This window comes from Mauremys mutica, chromosome 10, assembly GCF_020497125.1.
Source record: "Mauremys mutica isolate MM-2020 ecotype Southern chromosome 10, ASM2049712v1, whole genome shotgun sequence".
Taxonomy (NCBI): domain Eukaryota; kingdom Metazoa; phylum Chordata; order Testudines; family Geoemydidae; genus Mauremys; species Mauremys mutica.
In genome coordinates, this window is record NC_059081.1 from 82,638,603 (window position 1) to 82,659,274 (window position 20,672).

General features: G+C 46.4%; 1 protein-coding gene across 2 annotated transcripts in view; it reads left to right on the forward strand.

Annotated features, from left to right (window-relative positions):
- Positions 1-20,419, forward strand: part of LOC123343357 (minichromosome maintenance complex component 3 associated protein) — a 77,831-nt gene extending 57,412 nt beyond the window's left edge. For both annotated transcript variants that reach the window (XM_044978430.1, XM_044978429.1), the window contains exons 20-29: positions 1,518-1,652; positions 5,034-5,187; positions 6,186-6,444; positions 6,857-6,954; positions 9,101-9,491; positions 10,470-10,727; positions 12,035-12,164; positions 14,855-15,052; positions 17,247-17,397; positions 17,880-20,419. In XM_044978430.1, the coding sequence (XP_044834365.1) occupies positions 1,518-1,652; positions 5,034-5,187; positions 6,186-6,444; positions 6,857-6,954; positions 9,101-9,491; positions 10,470-10,727; positions 12,035-12,164; positions 14,855-15,052; positions 17,247-17,397; positions 17,880-18,038 (1,933 nt within the window). In that variant the 3' untranslated portion in view covers positions 18,039-20,419. The remainder of the gene's footprint in view (positions 1-1,517; positions 1,653-5,033; positions 5,188-6,185; positions 6,445-6,856; positions 6,955-9,100; positions 9,492-10,469; positions 10,728-12,034; positions 12,165-14,854; positions 15,053-17,246; positions 17,398-17,879) is intronic.
- Positions 20,420-20,672: the final 253 nt, after the last annotated feature.

Below are 20,672 nucleotides of genomic sequence, written 5' to 3' on the forward strand. Positions count from 1 at the left end.
GGGGCAGAGTCTAGTGTGGCTCATATGCAGAGAGCAGTAAGTGAGATGTGGTCTCTGGCCTGTAACATAAGTGCAGAGGACCATCAGATCTTTGTTTTCAGTGGGCTGGGATTGTAGTTTAAATGCTGGTAAGTACTGTAGACTTCTCTGGGAGAGAATAGTGATCTGAAGCCCATAGCTGAAGGTCAGACAGGTAATGATGGTTGTGGAGGAGGTGGGCAGAATTTCCTTAGTTTTAGGAGGCCATTTCTTTATGACTTTGATGTCTGGAAACCTGCTGTAGCTGGAGATACCACTGCTCAGAGCAGAGATAAACCAAGGAGCGAGAGCACTTACAAGTCTAAAACCAGGATCCCTGCCAGTCCGTGTGGATATTTTAAGAAGTCATTAACGTGCAGCTGCAGACATCTGTAACTTAGCACATACATGGTGGAATTCATGAACTCTGATGTTCCCCTCTGGTTGACAAAAGAGAATTCAGTAACTCCCAAACTAACTCAACAAAGTGGACAAAAATGGTCAAAGGCTTTCACCCTTGTTGAGGGGAACGGAATAAATCAGGTTGGAGTTTGGAAGCAGACTGCTTCCTGAGACATGGCAAAAAAGCTAGGGAACTTTTCCAGATTAGTAAATGACGTTTTAAACAACCCCAAGATGTTTGTCCGGTTAGCCCCAAAACTTACCCAAAAAATTCTCTTTTGCAACCATATTGCTCATGAAATTTCAGACTATTTGACATATGGTGAAAAATAATAAATATAGAACTTTGATAGGATGCTGGAAAGTTGGATCAGTGAGTTTAAAGGCTTCTTTACTGGTTCCTGGGAAAATGCCATAAACTAATAGCCAGTTTTCTCAATGTTGTTTGAAAGGATGCCAAAAGAACCTACTCATTCATCGTATTCTCTAAACCCACAGGCACTTGCCTCTGTTGGCTTCTTATGAACTTCAATCCCTGGCTTGTTACAACATCAAAGTCGTCAGGCACAGTGGGGGAGAGAGTGGGGATGTGCATGTGATCCCGCAAAGCAAGACAAATCTTGTGGGCCAGATTCTCAGCTGGTGTAAATCAGTGTAGCCCTTGAAGTCAACTGAGCTGTGGTGATGTACATCATCTGAATATCTAGTCCTGTAGGTCTTAGACTTCCTTGCTTTGAATGTCCTTGTAACTCCTTTATGGAAAGCAAAACGTTTTAAGAAAACATTTACATTAGCTCTTAATTTCATCAGACTGTAACTGCATTCGTTGAGTCAATGTTCACAGCTTCAAAATGTTGCTAACCTTGGCACGCAGCTGCCCGAACAGCCACACTGACCTTTCAAGAACAGCCTATAGTCCATCTAGCCCAATACCCTGTTTCCCAACAGTGGCCAATGCCAGGTGCTTCCAAGGGAATGAACAGAACAGGGCAAAAATCACTTTTTTTTAAAAAAATCTAGTTTAGGGCAAAAAGGAAGAGTCATTAAAAAAATCAAGATATTTAGTTATTTTTCATATACTTTTCACTCTTTTTAAGTGATGCAGCATGGACACCCCTGGATCTGCCTTCACTGATCCTTGAACATATTCCAGTTCAGCGAGAACAGATCTTTTGGAAGGTGCTCTTGGTGTTGCCGAGTTACGAAGGATGTCCAGCAGAGGATCCCAGCCAGTAAGCAGAGGAGCCAGCCGGCGTTTCCTTGCATGTCATGGAGACAGAATGGAGGAGGGGATGGGTTTGTACTGTCACTGAAATGTAGCTCCCTATGTCCTGGGTAGAAAGAAAGGCAATGAATGACAGGACAAAGGGGTGAAATATTGGTCAGTAGAATGTCCCCTATTTATTTAATTAAATCTTCAATGTGTTCTAGCTCTGCTGCAGAGAGGTGAAATTCCTTACCCTTTGCTGGAGATGGAGCCACATTCCCTTTCTCACACCTCACATCCTGTCATAGATAAATACCCCCATGCCCTAAGACTGCTGTTACATACCCCATACATTAAAAGCATATTAACATTGCAGAGTCAAGCACTTGAAATCCAGGAAATGCAAGAATTGAGAACTTTAATCCTGCTCCAGGTGTGTATGGGTTTTGATGCAGTCTTGTCCAGCTTCGCATAGGAAGTCTGGCAGAGAGTGGGAGTAGAACCCATCTCTCTTGGGTCCAGTCCAGTGCCTTCAACCCAACAGAATCTCCTCACAACTCTCTACCCCATTCACTGTCCACCCTGTGCACTGAATGAGGCAGGGGTCTGTGGAACAAACATGGAATCATAGTGCATATACACAAGGGGAATGAATTAAGGTGGTATGTGAAACCTTTATTTTGACATTTACTAACTTGGAGTGTTTGACTTTACAACATTAATGTTCTTTCATTGTAGTTTTCTGTGATATTTTCTGTTGATTCACTGATTTGAAGGCCAGAAGGAGCCATTGTGATAATCCAGGGGTTGGCAACCTTTCAGAAGTGGTGTGCCGAGTCTTCATTTATTCACTCTAATTTAAGGTTTCGCATGCCAGTAATACATTTTAACGTTTTAGAAGGTCTCTTTCTATAAGTCTATAATATATTGTGGCAAAGTTCCTCCTCTCCTCTAGTAGGTCCTGCGCTTATTGGCGGATTTCCTCCCCTCAGTGGTCTTCCCCTTGGATGAAGCCCACAGTCTGGATCAACTCCTCCTATGTCTGATTAGGAGTAGCGGGGCTAGGGGGGAACCCGGGCCCACCCTCTACTCCGGGTTCCAGCCCAGGGCCCTGTGAATTGCAGCAGTCTCTATAGTGCTACGTGTAACCGCTGCTTGACCGCTACAGCTCCCTGGGCTACTTCCCCATAGCCTCCTTCAAACACCTTCTTTATCCTCACCACAGGATCCTCCTGGTGTCTGATGCTGCTTGATTGTATGGTGTTTCCTCAATCCTCCAGTAGTACCCCCTCTCAGTTCTTAGTTCCTTGTGTCTCTGGCTCCCAGCTCCTCATACGCACTTCCTTCCTCTGGCTCCTCCTCCCTTGACTGGCGTGAGCTCCCCCTTTTTATACCAGGTGCCCTGATTAGCCTGTCCTGATTGGCTGCAGGTGCTCCAATCAATGTAGCTCTCTCCGGTGCCTTCTAGAAAGTTCTTAATTGGCCCCAGGTGCCTTGATTACCCTGGAGCAACTGCCATTTTGGTTCCCATGGTACTAGGGATTTGCTTAGCCTGGGGCTAACATACCTGTTCCTCAGTACTTTCCTGTAGCCATCTGGCCTTGCTCCATCACAATATAACTAAACTATTGTTGTATGTAAAGTAAATAAGTTTTTTAAAATGTTTAAGAAGCTTAATTTAAAATCAAATTAAAATGCATAGTCCCCTGGACTGGTGGCCAGGACCTGGGCAGTCAGAGTGCCACTGAAAATCAGCTTGTGTGCCGCCTTCGGCATGTGTGCCATAGGTTGCCTACCCCTGTGATAATCTTATCTAATCGCCTGAGCAACACATGCCATACAATTTCACCCAACAGTTCCTGCATCATGCCCAGTAACCTGTGGTTGAACCTGGAGCGTATCTTTTAGAAAGATAGCCAGTCTTGTTTTCAAAGCTTTAAAATGATGGAGAATCCACCAGGCCCCTGGGTAAGCTGTTCTGTTGGTTGATTGTCAGAGGGGTCGCCGTGTTAGTCTGGATCTATAAAAAGCAACAAAGAGTCCTGTGGCACCTGCGTCTGACGAAGTGGGGATTCACCCACGAAAGCTCATGCTCCAATACGTCTGTTAGTCTATAAGGTGCCACAGGACTCTTTGCTGCTTTATATTGGTTGATTGCCATCCCTGTTTTAAAAAAATCAAATAAAAATAAAATTGCCCCTATATGAAACGCATATGTAATTTCCTACCTTTTTACGAAAGCTAACTGTAAAAACCGAAATTCCATCATGTGGGACAATAGCAACCCCATATTGACCCCTGCAATGGTCATCAACGAGTTTGCAAACAGGACAGTTGCATTCACAGCCTGGGCCAATAAATGGTAGCAGTAATAGTCTGTTATCCCCTATATGAATCAACCACTAGCAGGAGATGTATGACTCTAAGAGCCCTTACTACCGAGGCATCCGGTGCACTGACTCTCAGCAGGCCAGCCAACTTACTGCCCCCAACACTCTGCTGTCATGATACTTATCCAGAAGGTATTGTGTTAAGGTATCGTCTGAAGGCTGGTGATTAGTATAATTGTAAAATGCATGTGTCAGTGTTATATGTGAAGTTCTGACCTCCTTCTGTGTGATGTTACTAGAACATGTTCAAGACCAGATTGTCTAGTCTAGGTAAAGGTGATTAAGAGATCTGTCCTAGACAGAGGAATGTAGGTTTACCTCAGTTAATATATTACAGTATCGGTAAATGAAGCCAGCAGGGGGTTATCCTGGTCCTGAGGCAGAGAGTTAGCATAGTTCCTGCACCCAAGAGAGAGACAGGAGACTGAATCCGCGGGAGGCCTTCCTGACTTGTAAAACAAAGCCAGTCCCTTTGGGAATGTAAGCAACAGAGAGACTCCATCTTTATCCTTCACCTTAGGAGACAAAAAACCAAGCGATCTGATTTCTCTGATCTTCCTATGGGATGTTGACCAGTAAAAGCTGGAAAGGGGACTGTGTGAGAGAAACCATCTTGAACAAAGACTATCTTTCCAGATGCATCTGACGAAGTGGGTATTCACCCACAAAAGCTCATGCTCCAATATGTCTGTTAGTCTATAAGGTGCCACAGGACTCTTTGCTGCTTTTACAGATCCAGACTAACACGGCTACCCCTCTGATACTATTTTCCCGTAACTTCATTCACAGAAGCAGTTAAGCCATTTTTCTTGAATGAATGAATGACCGAACGAACAAACGAACGTAAGGCAGACATCTGGCATGGAAAGTTTTAGCCCAAATAGTTAAACTTTGGCAAAGTTCTAAGCAACTTAAAATTGGGATTTACAATGGAGAGTGGTCGCTTAACTATAGATTTTGCTGCCAGTGCCACCTATCATATCAAATGAAAACGATGGTTTCTTTTTTGTTCACAGGGTACTAGCGGATTGGTTGAAAGTGAAATTTATGGGAGATAAAAGTTCAAAGGATATGATCTCCAACACAGAGGAGAGAGTCCAGACACTTGCATTGTTTAACTCTCTTGGAATGCAAGGAGATCGGGCTGTTTGTATCAACTTGTGTGTAAAGGTACGTTAGAGCAGTCTGTTAGCTGTGTGCTGCTCCCTGGTCCCATCACCTCTCTGATGCTAAGGAATGCTTTGCCAAGACTATCAGCGTGTGGTGTCATCTGCAAGCTCATCACCATTTACAAAGTCGGATCAGTCAGGGAGTCTCAGTAGTTCATTTTTTTAACCTTATTCAAAGCCGTATAGTCCAGTTTAGCAGAATTCAGTTTTTATTTTTTCTTTTGTAATTTTGATGGATAATATCAATGTTTTATTTTAAAGCTTTTTAAAAAAATAATCTTTTAAAATCTTCACAGTTGTGGCAAAATATGGGGGCTCAGGCAATGGGGGTGGACAGACAATAATTATTTAATGACTGTAGACATTGAGACTTAAAACTTTATAATTGTTAAAATGCAAATTGTCAGCATAATATTTCAAAATTTTAACCTTGGATGGATGGATGGAAATATTTTCCCATTGGTTTGTGTGCGTGTGTACAGCGAAATCGGACTTTATAGACATTTATTGATAAAAAATCATTTTCTAAATTGTATTTTTGTCAAAAATGGTTTGAAATTGAAATTGATTTTTTAATTTTTTGTTTTCCCTATTTTTTTCCTTTCCTTTTCCTCTTTTTTCTTTTGTTTTAATTTTTCTTTTCTTTTTTTCAGTCCTTTTCGAGAATTGAAAACTGCCATGTGATTGGATAACGAGGGTGCCAAATTCAGGTTCCACGGGCAGCTTTAATCCAGGGGTTTCCTAGCTTTTGCGTGCTTGACTTGGCAGCCTAACTAAAATCCCTTCTATACACGCACATATCACATAAAAATGTCATAGGTGTATGATGTGCCCGTATTCCATGTCTTGCTCGTTTTTCTCTCCCTCCCCTACAAGCTCTTATCCCCCCTCCCACAAAGTTCCCAGGAAGGAGCCTCCCGTCAGAAATGCCATTGCTGGTTTGCGCTCCGAGCCCCTCTTGTTTGCTGTAACTGAATTGTCTCCTTTGTGCTTGTGCAGGTGGCCCATGGCACCCTCAGTGACGCGCAGCTTGAGGAGGCTGAGGCACAGAAGGATCTGCTTGGAACTAGTGGTCTTGTTCTCCTGCTGCCTCCTAGAGTGAGGAGTGAAGATGTGGCTGAGGAGGATGTTTACTGGCTTTCAGCTTTGTTGCAGCTGAAACAGCTCCTTCAGGCAAAGCCTTTCCATCCAATAGTACCTCTGGTGGTTCTCGTCCCTACGCGGGGAGAAGAGGCCACAGAGAAGGAAGTAGAAGAGGGTATGTGATCCTCTGTGCCTTGAAATAACTATTAATATTTAGGATTATGCCCAAGGCAGAGAATGAGCAATAAATGTGTTCCTCCAAATGCAGCATTTGGCTAAGAGCTGTAGATGTGAGACGGAAGGATCCTCTGATCTCTAACACATATCCAGAGAGCCTGAGGAAAGAGACTGTAAACTGAAAAGCCAAACCAAATATTAGGATTTATTTTTTTTCAGGGGTTTCAGTTTTACTTTGCATGTAATGTTTTGTTGCTACAGTGTGGGAAAAGAGGGGGGCTGCCAGAGAAGCAGTAAATCTCTGCTCTCAGTGCGACTAGGCTGAATCGGAGAACTTCATTTTTTTTCCTGCTGTCTGTGTATGAATAATGAAAAATGCTTCTATTTCAGCTATTGCTTTTCCTTTAAAGGTTTGATGCTGCAGGATTTGATTTCAGCTCAGCTGATTTCAGAATACATTATTGTTGAGATTCCAGATTCTATCAGTGACTTGCAAGGCACCAACAGGGTAGGAGCAGTAGTTCCAAAATTAAATATTCAAAAGCTTATCACTAAGGTCTCTACTATCTTAATTGTTCACATTGGGTGAGGAATGTTCTCCACATTGTAAATAACTCTGCATTTTAAGCTACCACTCTGAGTTTTGTTCTGTGGGTTGTTTTTCCCATTGCTAAAGCTGAGCTTTATCATAGTTTGTGCACAGAAGACTTAGGTCCTACGGAACCAACCTTTGGCCAGAGCAGGACTTGGCTAGAGTTATGTTTCAGAAGATATTGTTCTTTAAAATATTAGAAAATAGCTCAAACATTTTCAGCTAAGGCTCCAGCCCCAACCTTAACTCTGCCCCTGCATTTTGCCCATCCGCCAATATTCCTGCCTGTCCTCTACGCATGGTCTGGAGACCATATGTATGGAGTCTGTCTTCAGTGGCAGGATAATATAATCCACAGCTGTCTCCAGCTTATATTGGCTAAAGGGGGCATGTCTGCTATTTAACCAAACAATGTTATGGTGGATTAAGGGCAAACCTTTGTATCATAGAATTGTAGGAGTGGAAGGGACTTCGAGAGGTCATCCTGTCCGGACCCTTGCCCTCCTGGCAGGACTAACTATTATCTAGACCATCCCTGACAGGTGTTTATCTAACCTGCTCTTTAAAACCTCCAATGATGGAGATTCCACAACCTCCCTAGGCAATTTATTCCAGTGCTTAACTTCCTGGACAGGAGGTTTTTCCTAATGTCCAGCCTAAACCTCCCTTGCTGCAATTTAAGCCCATTGCTCCTTGTCCTAGCCTCAGAGGTTAACAAGAACTATTTTTCTCCCTCCTCCTTGTAACAACCTTTTATGTACTTGGAAACTCTCAGTGTTCCTTAGGATTTGCATCCTGAGCTGGAAAGGATCCTGTGCAGGTCGTGCTCAGCTGATAGTTCTGCGTACTCTGTTCACCTCCCAGTACCCTCTACATTGAATGGGAGAGGTGCTTTTGTCCTTCTCCCCACACAGAGGAAAGGGGAACTAGTCTGGCTGCTTCCATAACAGAGCCTAAAGGAGTCAGAATGTACCCAGTACATTTCCTGTTCTTCCAGTCTGCGTTTTACATAGAATAATAGACTCTGAGTCTAGAAGGACCATTAGGACCATCTAGTCTAACCTTCTCTGTAACACAAGCCAGAAGCCACCCAGTGGTTCCTGCATGAAGCCCAGGAGCTTGTGTTGAGCTAGAGCAGGGGTAGGCAACCTATGGCACTGGTGCCGAAGGCGGCACGCGAACTGATTTTCAGTGGCACTCACACTGCCCAGGTCCTGGCCACTGGTCCAGGGGGCTCTGCATTTTAATTTAATTTTAAATGAAGCTTCTTAAAAATTTAAAAACCTTATTTACTTTACATACAACAATAGTTTAGTTATATATTATACACTTATAGAAAGAGAGCTTCTAAAAATGTTAAAACGTATTACTGGCGCGCAAAACCTTAAATTAGAGTGAATAAATGAAGACTCAGCACACCACTTCTGAAAGGTTGCCGGCCCCTGAGCTAGAGTGTGTCTTTAGGAAAGACACTCCATCTGGATTTAAAGACTCCAAGTGACAGAGAATCTGCCACAAACTTTGATGATCTGCCCCAGTGGCTAAATTAACTTTTCATAACATCTGCACCTTTATTTCCATTGTGACCATGGCTGAGTTCAACTTTCAGCTATTGGATCTCATAATGCTGTTGTCTTCTAGAGCCCTTTGCTATCAGATAGCTTCTTCCTGTGTGGAGAATTTCAGACTATTCCAGTCACCAGGGCCGAGTTCCAGAGAGTCGAGCCATGCTGCCTGGAATGCAAAACCCCATTCTGGAAATCATCAGTTGGGAACGGTCACCAACGGATTCTGTGCCAGTATCTGTTTTCAGCTCTGACCTTGTGTGGGGTGGGAATTAAGGTTGTTTCATGGAGGTAGACTAAATTAATGGTGCTGCAAAATTTAGCAATTGCTGCTGTGAATGTCCCAGTTGTTGCTGTGGGATTTGTTCGCATTGTACCATGGACTATGAAACCAATGGGGCTGCAGGACTGAGTCCTTAGTGTCACTAGTTAATATTGAGCAGAGCTTCTGAAACGGCCTGGCTGACTGGTTTGTTCTGTCAATGTTTGTGCCATAGCTCTCCGAGGCAGTGCGATGGCTGCTTTCCCAGTGCCCCAGCTCCCCAGAGCTCGACTGCCAGACCCTCCAGCAGTTCATCGAGGATGGGGTCAGCCGTGAGTTCAGCGGGCGCTTCTACCATGACCAGAAGGAGAGGCGTTTGGCCGGCCTGCCCTCCCAAGAGCCCAGCGCTATCATTGAGCTGTATAACAGCGTCCTGCAGTTCCTGTCTGGGGTGGTTTCCTCCGAACAGCTCTGTGACCAGTCCTGGCCTGTCACTGAGTTCGTGGAACCTGGCGGCAATAAGCTGCTTCCTCACCTCCAGTGGAACACACTGGATCACCTCGGCTGGCTGAGGAAGGCCGTGCTGTCCTTCCAGATCCCGCACATGGACCTTCCTCCTCAAGGGGGTATGTAGTTCGCACTGGGCAGAAAGCTGCATCTCAAGGCGCTTTAGTATCAGGAGACAAAGTTTGTCCCTTTGCCAACAAATGTATCTCCCCTTACATTTAAAATGTGCTTCAGCCTTTTTGTATCAAAATCTAGCCATAAATCTCATGGTTTGTTCCGTACCCTGAGTGCATGTGTCTCCTGCATTATGCACATGAACCTGATCATGATCTTTGCTCAGACTAGGCCCAGCCCTGGAGGGAGGGGATGGCAGCAGGTTCCCAGACTGAGGTGTAGCAGCAGAGCTGAGTTAGAGGAAGCCTTCCCGCACTGTGGTGGACTGGCCATTGCTGCTCCTTCCTGACTGTAATACCCAGTGCAAACAGTTACTCAGTGGAGATTATGCTAACCAATTGCAGATCGAGGGACGTGATCATTCCCCTCTATTCAGCACTGGTGAGGCCTCATCTGGAGAACTGTGTCCAGTTTTGGGCCCCACACTACAAGAAAAATGTGGAAAAATTGGAAAGAGTCCAGCGGAGGGCAACAAAAATGATCAGGGGGCTGGAGCACATGACTTATGAGGAGAGGCTGAAGGAACTGGGATCATTTAGTCTGCAGAAGAGAAGAATGAGGGGGGATTTGATCGCTGCTTTCAACTACCTGAAAGGGGGTTCCAAAGAGGATGGATCTAGACTGTTCTCAGTGGTACCAGATGACAGAACAAGGAGTAATGGTCTCAAGTTGCAGTGGGGGAGGTTTAGGTTGAATATTAGGAAAAACTTTTTCACTAGGAGGGTGGTGAACCACTGTAATGGGTTACCTAGGGAGGTGGTGGAATCTCCATCCTTAGAGGTTTTTAAGGTCAGGCTTGACAAAGCCCTGATGGGATGATTTAGTTGGGGTTGGTCCTGCTTTGAGCAGGGGGGTGGACTAGATGACTTTCTGAGGTCCCTTCCAACCCTGATATTCTACGATTCTATGCTGTTTTTGTCCAGCTCCCTGGCGTCCTGTCTGCTCCATGATTTTCCAGTATGTATCCCAGATCGCCAGCTCTCCCCAGACCCAGCCAATACTCCATTCTCAAGTGGAGAACCTGTTGAGCAGAACCTATTGCAAATGGCGGAGCAGGCTGTTTGCCGGCTCAGGAGGTGATGGACCTGCAGTTGACGAAATCCCCTGGGATGAGATCTTTGCGCTGTGTATTGATCATAAACTGAGAGACTGGAAACGCCCCCGGCTGCCTGTCATACCAGGTATTCAGTGTTCTGGGGTGGGCTGGTCTGTGCTTAGCTACATACTGCTCTCTTGTTCTGTTACATTTTCACCGCATTGCTTGTGGGTGTCCAGGGGCAGTGTATAGCCCCTGGGAGGGCTGGGCTCCCCATCATTCCCACTGCTCTCAGCAGCGGTATGATTGTGGGTGTTTCTGCATTTGCTGCACATCCATTGGCCAGCTGAGCCCCTGGCAAGCTAGACTCTGCCCAGCATTGCTCCTCATGCTTGCATGGAAGAATATGTCCAGAACCTCTCCAGTCCAGTCCAGATCCGATTACGCTATAAGCCAATTTTGGCCTCAGACACTTAGCTCCATTCAGATTAGCAGCGGTTCCATGCACCTTTCTGAGGGCAGAATTTGGCCCCAACGTTGAAACTGCCAGGCATTGTTTGCCCGGTGACATTGTTCAGCTCTTGCTCAGACCTGTTGCCAGTGACCATTCATCTACCGTGCCTCCCTGCAATCTGACTCCTGGGTTCAGGCACTGAGGATGTGCTCTGAGAATTGATGATGGAGATCTAATAATATTAGCACATCCTTAGAATTAGTAGTATCACCGTTTTGCCGTACTCCAGCAAACAGATATAAGGATAAAATGTGGATGGTTGTTCGGTGTGGTAAGGGAAATGCAGAAAGAATTAGCTCATTGGTGTGCTGTGGGGCCTAGATGTGAATATCCTCCCTGAAAGGTGTGCAGACTATTGCAAACAGAGCAGGCTTGAGAGGCTGATGTTACTTTTCAGGGTGTCTGCGAGTACACGGCCCACACATCTCAGCCCTAAGGTTCAGAGCAGGTGGGTAAACTCTGGCGACTTGCTAGTTTTAGATAAACCGGTAAAACCTGCTGCCATGAATAAGCATTACTGGCGAGAGGAGTTGAGGCACAAATGTCCTTGGGCTGACCTCCTTCCAGAGAAATTGCAGATGGATTCAATGTAAAAGGTGTTTTCTGCATGAGAAACACCAGTCTACATTTCAGTGTAAAAATATCTGTTGCTGAATTGAGCATCGATGCCTTGCACATGGTGGGGTTGGGTGCACTGGGATGTTAAAAGTGAAGCTAAAGCAATATTTGACAGTAACCCCAAAATTTCCTGGATATTGAATCAGGCCCAAAAGGCACACTACTGCAAGTTCTGTCTATTCAACAGAGCTAACTCCTTGCAATCTTCAAAACTTAAGGTACAGTTTCCATGAGCTATGTTTTAATGTTGTATTTCTCTTGAAGCTGAAAGCCTGTATTGATCCTGACTTGATCTTTAATGTTTGTTTGTCTGTCTATAGAAGCAGTGAGTGAAGATGGCCAGATATATGTCTATTTCTTTAAGGAACATTTAAAAACCTTCACTCTTCCTTTTTCATGGGAGCAGGCCAGACTGCAAACGCAGAAAGAGGTCCAGCAGGGACACACAAGGCAAGATGATTTTTTAAATGTGTTATGATAAATAGCATGACTATATCTTCATGAATTGCACTGACATAGCTATTTGAGTAGGCACTGTACAAATTTGGAAATTGCACAGGGTCTTCATGATTGCACAGGGTGGGTTTTTGGTTTTCCCAACGCGCTTCATATTTCTATAATGAAAAATGGATACTTTCTTTGGAAAGACATACTACATTACAGCCCTATCCAGAGATCACAGTGCAGACTTGTTAGGTTTTTCCAAAGCTTCTCTCATGTCTTATGATGAAATAGATTAAAGCATTTTAGCTGTTACTAAACATGAAATGATTTACTTCTGGCTGCACAAAATATGGAGGAAGATAATGTTAATTAGGGGGTCTGGTGACATCATAGACCACAAGGGTAATACCCTTGACAGAGTGCTAATTGTATGTCACTGTTGTATCCAATGTCAGTATCCGTTACATGTCTGTTACAAGCTCTGCTGGGTGTAAAGGAACCGCCCATGCTGTCTTCTCCATCAAAATTAATTACAGGTTGTGTCTTGCAGCACCAGAGCTCTTTGGCCTATTCAGAAGAGTGAATGCCTTTAATGAAATGTTGGAAGGCAGGATCCCATTGTGCTGTTTGTCAGCCTGGATCAAAAGCTGCTTTTTATTCACATCCCTTATTTTAAATGTATTTCCTAGCAGTTGCGTCCCAGAGGAGGCTCTGTCCCTTGTGTGCAGGATGGGGTGGGAAAGGGCCCTTTGATAAGAAAAGAGCCAGAGGAGCTGACTCTAGGAGCAAGTGTGTCAGGGGCACAGAGCTGGTGTCTGGGGCGGGTGGTATCCCTCTAGAGGAGCGAGCCCCTAGCAACCTACTCACCACTGTCTTGCTGTCTCCAGAAGGGATAGGATGAAGCCAGTGGCTAGCGTTTCTCGTCAGAGCGCTGGCTGCACTCGGGTGTGGTCTACACTACAAAGTTAGATCTATGCATGGCAGTTGTGCCTGTGCCTATGCTTAAATTTGTCTCCCACCAATGTAAGCACCCCATTACGCTGACATAGTAACACCAACTCCCCAAGAGGTGTAGAATCACGGTCAGTGTGCTTTAGTCAACCACAGTGTGAGTGTAGACACTGTTCCTTAGATCAACCTTAACTGTCCTCCAGCAGCTGTCCCACAATGCCCCACACTGACTGCTCTGGTCACCATTGTGAACTCCACTGTGCAGGGGTCACGTAGACAGAACCTCCCCTTCCCCGCCAACATTTAAAGCCCTGCAGATTTTTGAAGTTCCTTTTCCTGATAGCCTGGTTTAACGAGTACACTGAGCAGCTCTCCATTGTTGAGTTCAACTGACCATGCTCCAGACTCGCTGCTGCCTGGAGTAGTCAGGAGATATTGGCTGTCCTGCGCCTGTCAGGCACAGCTCTGAACCAGGTGAAGAAACATTGACATCTACAAGCAGATTGCTCAGGGGATGCAGGAGAAGGGGTATGACAGGGACCAGCAGGAGTGCCGTGAGAAAGCCAAGAAGCTGCAGCAGGTCTACCAGAAGGCCAAGGAGGTCAACTGTCGATCCGATGTGGGGCTGCAGATCTGCCACTTTTACAAAGAGCTGCACGTCATACTTGGCAGAGACCCAACCATGGTCACCTCACAGCATCCTAGATACCTCCGAGGAGCCCAAGTCATAGGCCCCTGCTGTGAACAGAGAGGAGGGGGTGGTGGTTGGTAAAGAAGAGGAGGAGTGTGCGGGACAAGCAACCGCAGGATCCAGCTGTGCATTGAGCCAGGACCTGTTTGACTCCACTGCAGTTCAGCCAGTCGAGCATGGGTGAGCCTGATGCAGGTGAAGTGGCTCCATGGATGCCACCAACAGCCTTGAATTGGTTCGCACAATGTCCCACAGCCATCTGTCCTCCAGGGACTGTCATGTCTCCACTGGTTCAGTGGGGCTTGCTGCTCTGCAAATACTCCTGTGCTCGCAATGCTCATGACAATAGTGCAGAGCTGTGCGGGCTCCATGCTTCTGTCAGAGATGACAGACCGTGAGAGAGGCCACACGGGTTTGTGGCATTTTGAAAAAAGGTGCAAAAATTATGGGAAATGGACAATATTATGGAAGAGAGAGAGTTGCAGACTGGGAAGCAGACCCCTGCTTGGCTCATTTAGGCCCCACCGTACATTGCCAAAACTTCCTAAAAGACAGTGTGCTGAAGAGTGGCGAGTTGCACACTGAGGTACCTACCCATGGTGCCCTGCACTCTGCATCGACACAAGCACTCCTGACAAGTACGTGCACCGCCAACAGACGGCGCCAGGTACGCACCCGCCCAAGCGCTGTACTAACCGTGGTGGCTGTACGCCAATGTAACTTGAGTCAGTGTAAGTTTGTAGCACAGACATGGCCTCAGAGTCCAAGTAGCATGCGCTGCCTCAGGCATCTTTCCTTAGATGAAACCCACTCCTGAGTTGGGGCCCACAAACTCCTTACCCCACTCAAATCCCATGTTCGCTTTATTCTCAGGACCTAAGAAGCATGTGGGCGATGCAGAGGCCTCGTGCTGAACCCTCCATACAGGGGGATTTCATCCCCAGCAAATGTGATTATTTCCTTAGTTCCTGCTATTTCTGAATGCCAGCCAGCCAGCCAGGAGCGTACTGGCTTTGGCTTTCCTCCCTCCCACTAAAATACTTTCCTCTTCCAGGTCAAGAATACGCTCTCCTCAGTCATTTGCGAAACATTATCCCATTTTGCTGCGTCGAACTGAGCATGTCATCGGCCTGGGGGATCAGGAAACAAGGATTCCCAGTGCAGCAGATCTAACACACGTGGCCTCGGCCCAGGAGTGCCTCCCAGAGCGCCTGGCTGCTAATCTGGAGCTGGAGAAGAGAGAGCACAGGAGGTAAGTGACAGGAACAGCTGCACAGACCTTTCCTAGCAGACTCATTGCTGGCTTTGCAGGGTGCTGGGGTTCATGAACAGAGTGTTGGCATCTCTGTTGTATGAAGCTGAGCTTTAGTGGTTTCATGGAGGAACCCAGATTATTGCTGACAATCTCTCCTTTGCATAAAGTTGCAGTGTCCTCCTTCCCCCTCCCACTCCGCTCCTCAGCTATCAGAAACAGGGGTGGTTCTAGGGGCAGGTAAGCAGACCCTGGGCACCAGTTTCTTGGGGGTGCTCAGCTGTTTTTTTCCTTCAGCCGCTTGGGAGGTGGGTGCCAAAAATGTGTTCTGCCCTGGCCAGCAAAACAGTAGGGCAGAAACATTAATCACATGGGCACTGTGGGGTTTGGGGTCCAGCCAATGGCTGTCACCAACAGTAAGACCATCAGTACTATAACAAGGGTGAGTGCAGCAGAAGAGGAGGAATTTCCGTGAGCCCGCAGAGTACCAGGAGCGGAATCACAGAGCATGTCCCATGATTCTTCGAAAGGTGTGATCCTACCGACCAGATCTCAGCACGAGCCCTCGTGCTATTGCATGCAGTTCTGCCAGTCATCAGGCCAGGCCTTCTGCTCTTCCTCCAGCCCTCCTCTCTAGCTGTGGGACCAGTTTGACATCTGAGGCTGGATCCCTCCACAATGCCGTGTCCTCGCCTTAGTGGGTGAAGCACAAGCGCTGCTGTGCCGGACACAGGGAAAGGTTGTTTGACTGGTGGGCGCGCTCCATGCTGCATGTCAGCCAGTTGGAAGGGATTTCTAGGGTAAAGGCAGAGTGCTCTGTACATCGCCCGTCACTTCACCTTGCCATGTGCAGTTCCTTGGCTGTGAAAGCAGGAGAAGATTAATGTATCTCCCTGTTGTCTCCCCCTGACCTTTTCTGTCTGGGATCCTGGAACAGGTTAGATAGTACATTGGGCTGTTTCCCACGTTTAGCTGAAGGGATCCATTTCTCTAAAAGTTCCCAGGATTTGGCATCTTTCATTGCTCTGAGGAAGCCAATAACTTGAACTCTGATCTGATGGCTAAGTAATACCCCAAGAATTTGGATTCCTCCAGTGGCATTGCTAATCCTCATTCTGAGCACTGCTTTTTTTCTTCTTCTGTAGTGACTCTACCCAGCTGAGCTGATGGTTGTTGTGTATCGTTTGCTAAGTGAGGTGTTATTCTATATAGTTTAGGATCTATTGGTATTAAAGCTTGTTGTATGAGCCATCTGTACTAGCAGCAGGTGTTCTCCCTTCCCATCTTATCTACCTATGCTGGCATGGACAGTCAGTGTGTCTGGGGCGTGCTGTCTACCCCTGCTCGGCAGTTGAAGTACTGATTGGATTGGTGCCTTTTCTCAGGATGAGTGGGAAGAAGGGGGATGGTCTTCAGATTAGCTGTTTTAGGATTTTTTCCTTACAGCTTTTTCTGCAGTCCGCTTTGCTTGAATTGAGCTACACTGTGTGTTCAGAACATGGTGGATGGAATGATTGGTTACAAGCAGAGCCCACCCTCCTGGCACGCTTAACTCTGCTTTCATCCCTGCCTCCTGGATCATTTTAAGGGGACGTTCCCTTGTATCTGTATCTCCATCACTGTCAGTAAACTCAGGGGTCAGAGGCTTCTCTCTGAACGTCATCAAACAGGAATGCATTGAATGAGGTCTCTGAATCTTAGACTGCAAACCTTCACATAGAGGCATGCAGAGGATCCCAAATCAAACACCTTACGGGTTGCTAAGAACAAACTCACTTATTACACTCAGGCCAGAATGAGTCTCATGAGTTAATTTGGGGAAATGGTCATTTAGTTTGGAATCCAACAAGCTACTGTTTGGACTGATTTTCTCTCTGCATATTGCCGTTTTCAGGAGCCGTCCGTTAGATTTAAACGTCCTTTGAAAAAACTGCCTAGGCTCATGGCAACTGAGCATCTCATCGATGCCATCATGGTTTAAAAACAGAAACGGTGCAGTTACCCCTCACCTGAGCCACGCTGGGCTCCCTGAACTTCTGATTTGTGCAGCGTCACTGGGGCGCTTGGGCTGTCGGTCAGACCTGATTTCCTTCTGTGGTTACATCAGCCATGTGAATGCTTTGGGCAGAGAAGCACAAGGTGTATAAAGCTGAACTGCAGTTTGACTTGTGCCTATGACCTTGTTTCTGTCTAGGTTTGAGGAGCAGCTACACCAGTGGTTAGCAGAAGACTCTGAGCAGCTCCCATGCTCCTTGTCTCTTCCCCTCTACCTCCCTCAGAGCCTGCTTTGTACACCTCAGGTTATCCATCCACTGAGTGAAACGCCCACGTCTCCATGCCCACAGGTAAAAAGAGAACTTGATATGGGAATAACAGATATTTTTCATGGTAGAATTCAGTCTGTGAATTTCTCGAGAGAGAATTTCTGCCTGCCTAGGAGATGGGCTCCAGCTGTCCTGGACAAGTGGGCTGCTGTGAGCATATTTCCCAGAAACACAAGGTTAGCCTTGTGTTTATATGCGATATTAAACATGGGTCCTTCTGATCAGCCCATCGCATTGTCGCTGTCCCCTTTGCTATTGTGCATAGTAACAGTGAGCTGCGATGTGGCACAAGAGAATCAGCCAGCCAACACTCCACTCCACCGAGTTAAAGGTGGGAGCTGGGTTGTGAGAGTGCTAGCTAGGCCCCACCCTCCTGGGAAAGGGAGTGCTCGGCCGGCACCCTAGGAGATTGCTGGTTCAGAGGCCAAGCTGTCTCCAGAGGTAGCAGAGGGCTAACTTTCCCTTGTTCCTGTTGACAGTAGTGCATCTTTCCCTCTGGACAGGCTGGAAGTCATGTGGAGCATGGGCATCTGGTGGAGGAGTCCAGCACCTCTCTGTCAGACAGACTGAAACGGTTACAACGGTTGATCAGAGCTAACAAGGAGGAGGAGATTGCCTGTGAGCTTCATCTGTCTGCCCTGCTGGACATGGTGGATGTTTAACTGGGGTCCAAGCCAGCATGTGGAGCAAGAGACCTCACGGCGAAAGATTGTCCAGGATGTGGGGTTAGACAATCAATGTCCCAAAGCAGGTGCCTATGGTAGAAACGACATCTCTCGGCCCGGGAGGAATCGTGGCAACATACACTGGACAGGGATGGATCTTGTGCACCAGTCCCTCCCCCGGTGGAGGGTGTGTCTGCTCACAATCCCTCGCCTGCCCAGGCCTGCATTTCTTGCAAGCCCATGTCTGGGTTTTGCCTGGTGTCCTCCAGCGCTATGATTCCTTCACACTAAGCTGCCCTGTCCCGCAGGTGGGGAAACTGGTTGCATCATGACAAGCAGTGCGTCAGCCTTGGTCTGTACATTAATGTTCTCTGTATAAACGCCTCCTCGCTTGCGTCCCTACGACACCCCCGCAGAGAGGGGTAAACTGATTGCCGTTCAGGTGCTCAGTGCCTGCTCAGCTTCACAGCTGTGAGGGAAACAAAGCAGCCCTCCCCCTTCTTTGACTGCCAGAGACTCCCTGCACTGCCAGCCTCTTGGTAGTATAGTAAGGCTGCTGAGAAAACTGTAGGCTACCAGACTGGCAGAGTTAACACTTTAGCCTGGGATTGGATTTTGGTCTTTGCTGAAATGAGAACAAGAAAATCCTGCCAGTGGGTGTACAAGAAGAGCCATTCTGCTGGAATCATACAGCTCAATTTGGTTTCACTAAAAGAATGTCGTAAGGTAGGTTAGTCCTAAAGTCAGCGAGGATCCTTAGGTAGGAACAGTGTGACTCTAATCCGAACACTGCCAGAATATAGCGAGAAGTCACAGGCTGAGCAGTTTTGTAGTCTGTGGAAGTTGTTCTGTTCTAGTCTGCTTGTTTTTTATTCATGGTTCTGTTGCCTTTTGAGCCCCCCAACTGCCCACCAATATCTCCTCCCTGGTAAAGAAACATGTGGAGCCCAGTTCTTGTTCTGAGTAATGCTCCAGGCAAGGGGATTCTGTACTTTGTGGCCTACGTTTCGTTATGTTGCCTGTTTATGGCAGATACGTACTGAAAGAGCCGCTCCCCCCTTGTGGGGAATAGTGCACTGCTGAGAACCCAGTGCCTGGGATTTTGTTTTCAAAGAGCACAGGGGCACTGAGGAATTCTCTAGCCGCTGCTGTTTCTCAGCTTCTCGTGAGGTTCTTGTTTTGAAAGTTGCATCATTTTTATTTTAAAATAAAAGTATTATCTGCAGTGAACTCCTGGGACAGCGTGTTTTATGTCAGGATTCTGATGGAAGGGTTTGTTCATGTAAGAAAACCAGATTGTTTCAAGCTTGGATTGATCAGATATCCTGAAACACGGGTATCGACAGGTTTAGCAACGAGCAGCTTCTCCTTCTTGCCCACCAATCAGAAGTCAGTTGCCTATTTAAACATTTGTATTTAAAATTCTCACTGCTCCCCAAGCATTCACCCCCCCCCCCGCTCCCAAGTTCCCACATTTTTCCCAGTCTCTCTTTTTAAAGTAAAGCTTTTTATTTGTCCTTAAAATGCCATTAGTAAATTTGGTTTGATCTTTTAAGCTAAAGATCTGCTGATAAAAACTGGAATATGAGGGTTTAAAAAAATGTAAGGGAGGTTGTGCTTGAAGGCTGTTCTTGCTAGTAAACTCTTCCTGCAGACCATGGAGCTAGGTTTGCATTATTTTTGAAACAGACTAAAATGAAATTAACCAGTCCACATGCATTGTGCTCTCAGCAATGGCTCACTAGTAATGCTGTGGTTGATCTGCTCTGCGTTTACAGTTAGTGATGTAACACTGTAAAATGGAATCAAGAAACCTGGGCACTGTTTTTGAGATCATGCTTTCAGCTATGTACCAATGTAACCTTTCTATGTATATAATAAATTGTAAGTGACTTAAATTATATTGTCAATTTATCACTACAGAAAAATGCTTCATACTCTACATTGAATGCATTTTCTTTGCATTGAAGACTTGTAGTGTCTACACTAGAAATGCTACAGTTTCACAATTGCAGTGCTGCAGCTATGCCACTGTAGTGTAAACATTTCCTTCAGCAATGGGAAGGATTCTTCCTTCACTGTTATGAATCCATCTCTCCGAGAGGCAGTAGCTAGATCGACAGAAAAACGACCTAGCAGTGTCTCCACCGAGGCTTAGGTTGGCTTTACCATGTTTCACGGGGTGTGAAATTTTTCACAGTCCTGAGTGATGTTGCGAAGCTGCCCTAACTTTGCAGTGTAGCCTAGATCTTTGAAAAGATAACCCCAGAGTTTTAAGTGTGTTGACTATGCCTAATTGCTGAGAGATGATAAAGCAAATAAGTCTCTTAGCATATATGCTGCAAATGTTTGTGTTGCTGTGTTGGGAAGTAAAAGGGAAAGCTGGAGCAGCTGTCCCACAAAGTCGCGGGACCTCCTGGTCAACCTCCTCCTCGCCCTGGCTAAAAAGGCCATCTACGTGACCAGGGAGAGGAGGTTGGCCGACGGAGACTCCTGCGACTGTGGGGCTTGTTTCCGGTCCCTCGTCCGCTCACGTCTCCGGGCGGAGTTCCTCTGGGCGGCGTCCGCTGGCTCCCTTGACGCCTTCGAGGAGCAGTGGGCGCTGTCCGGGGTTCTCTGCTCGGTGTCCCC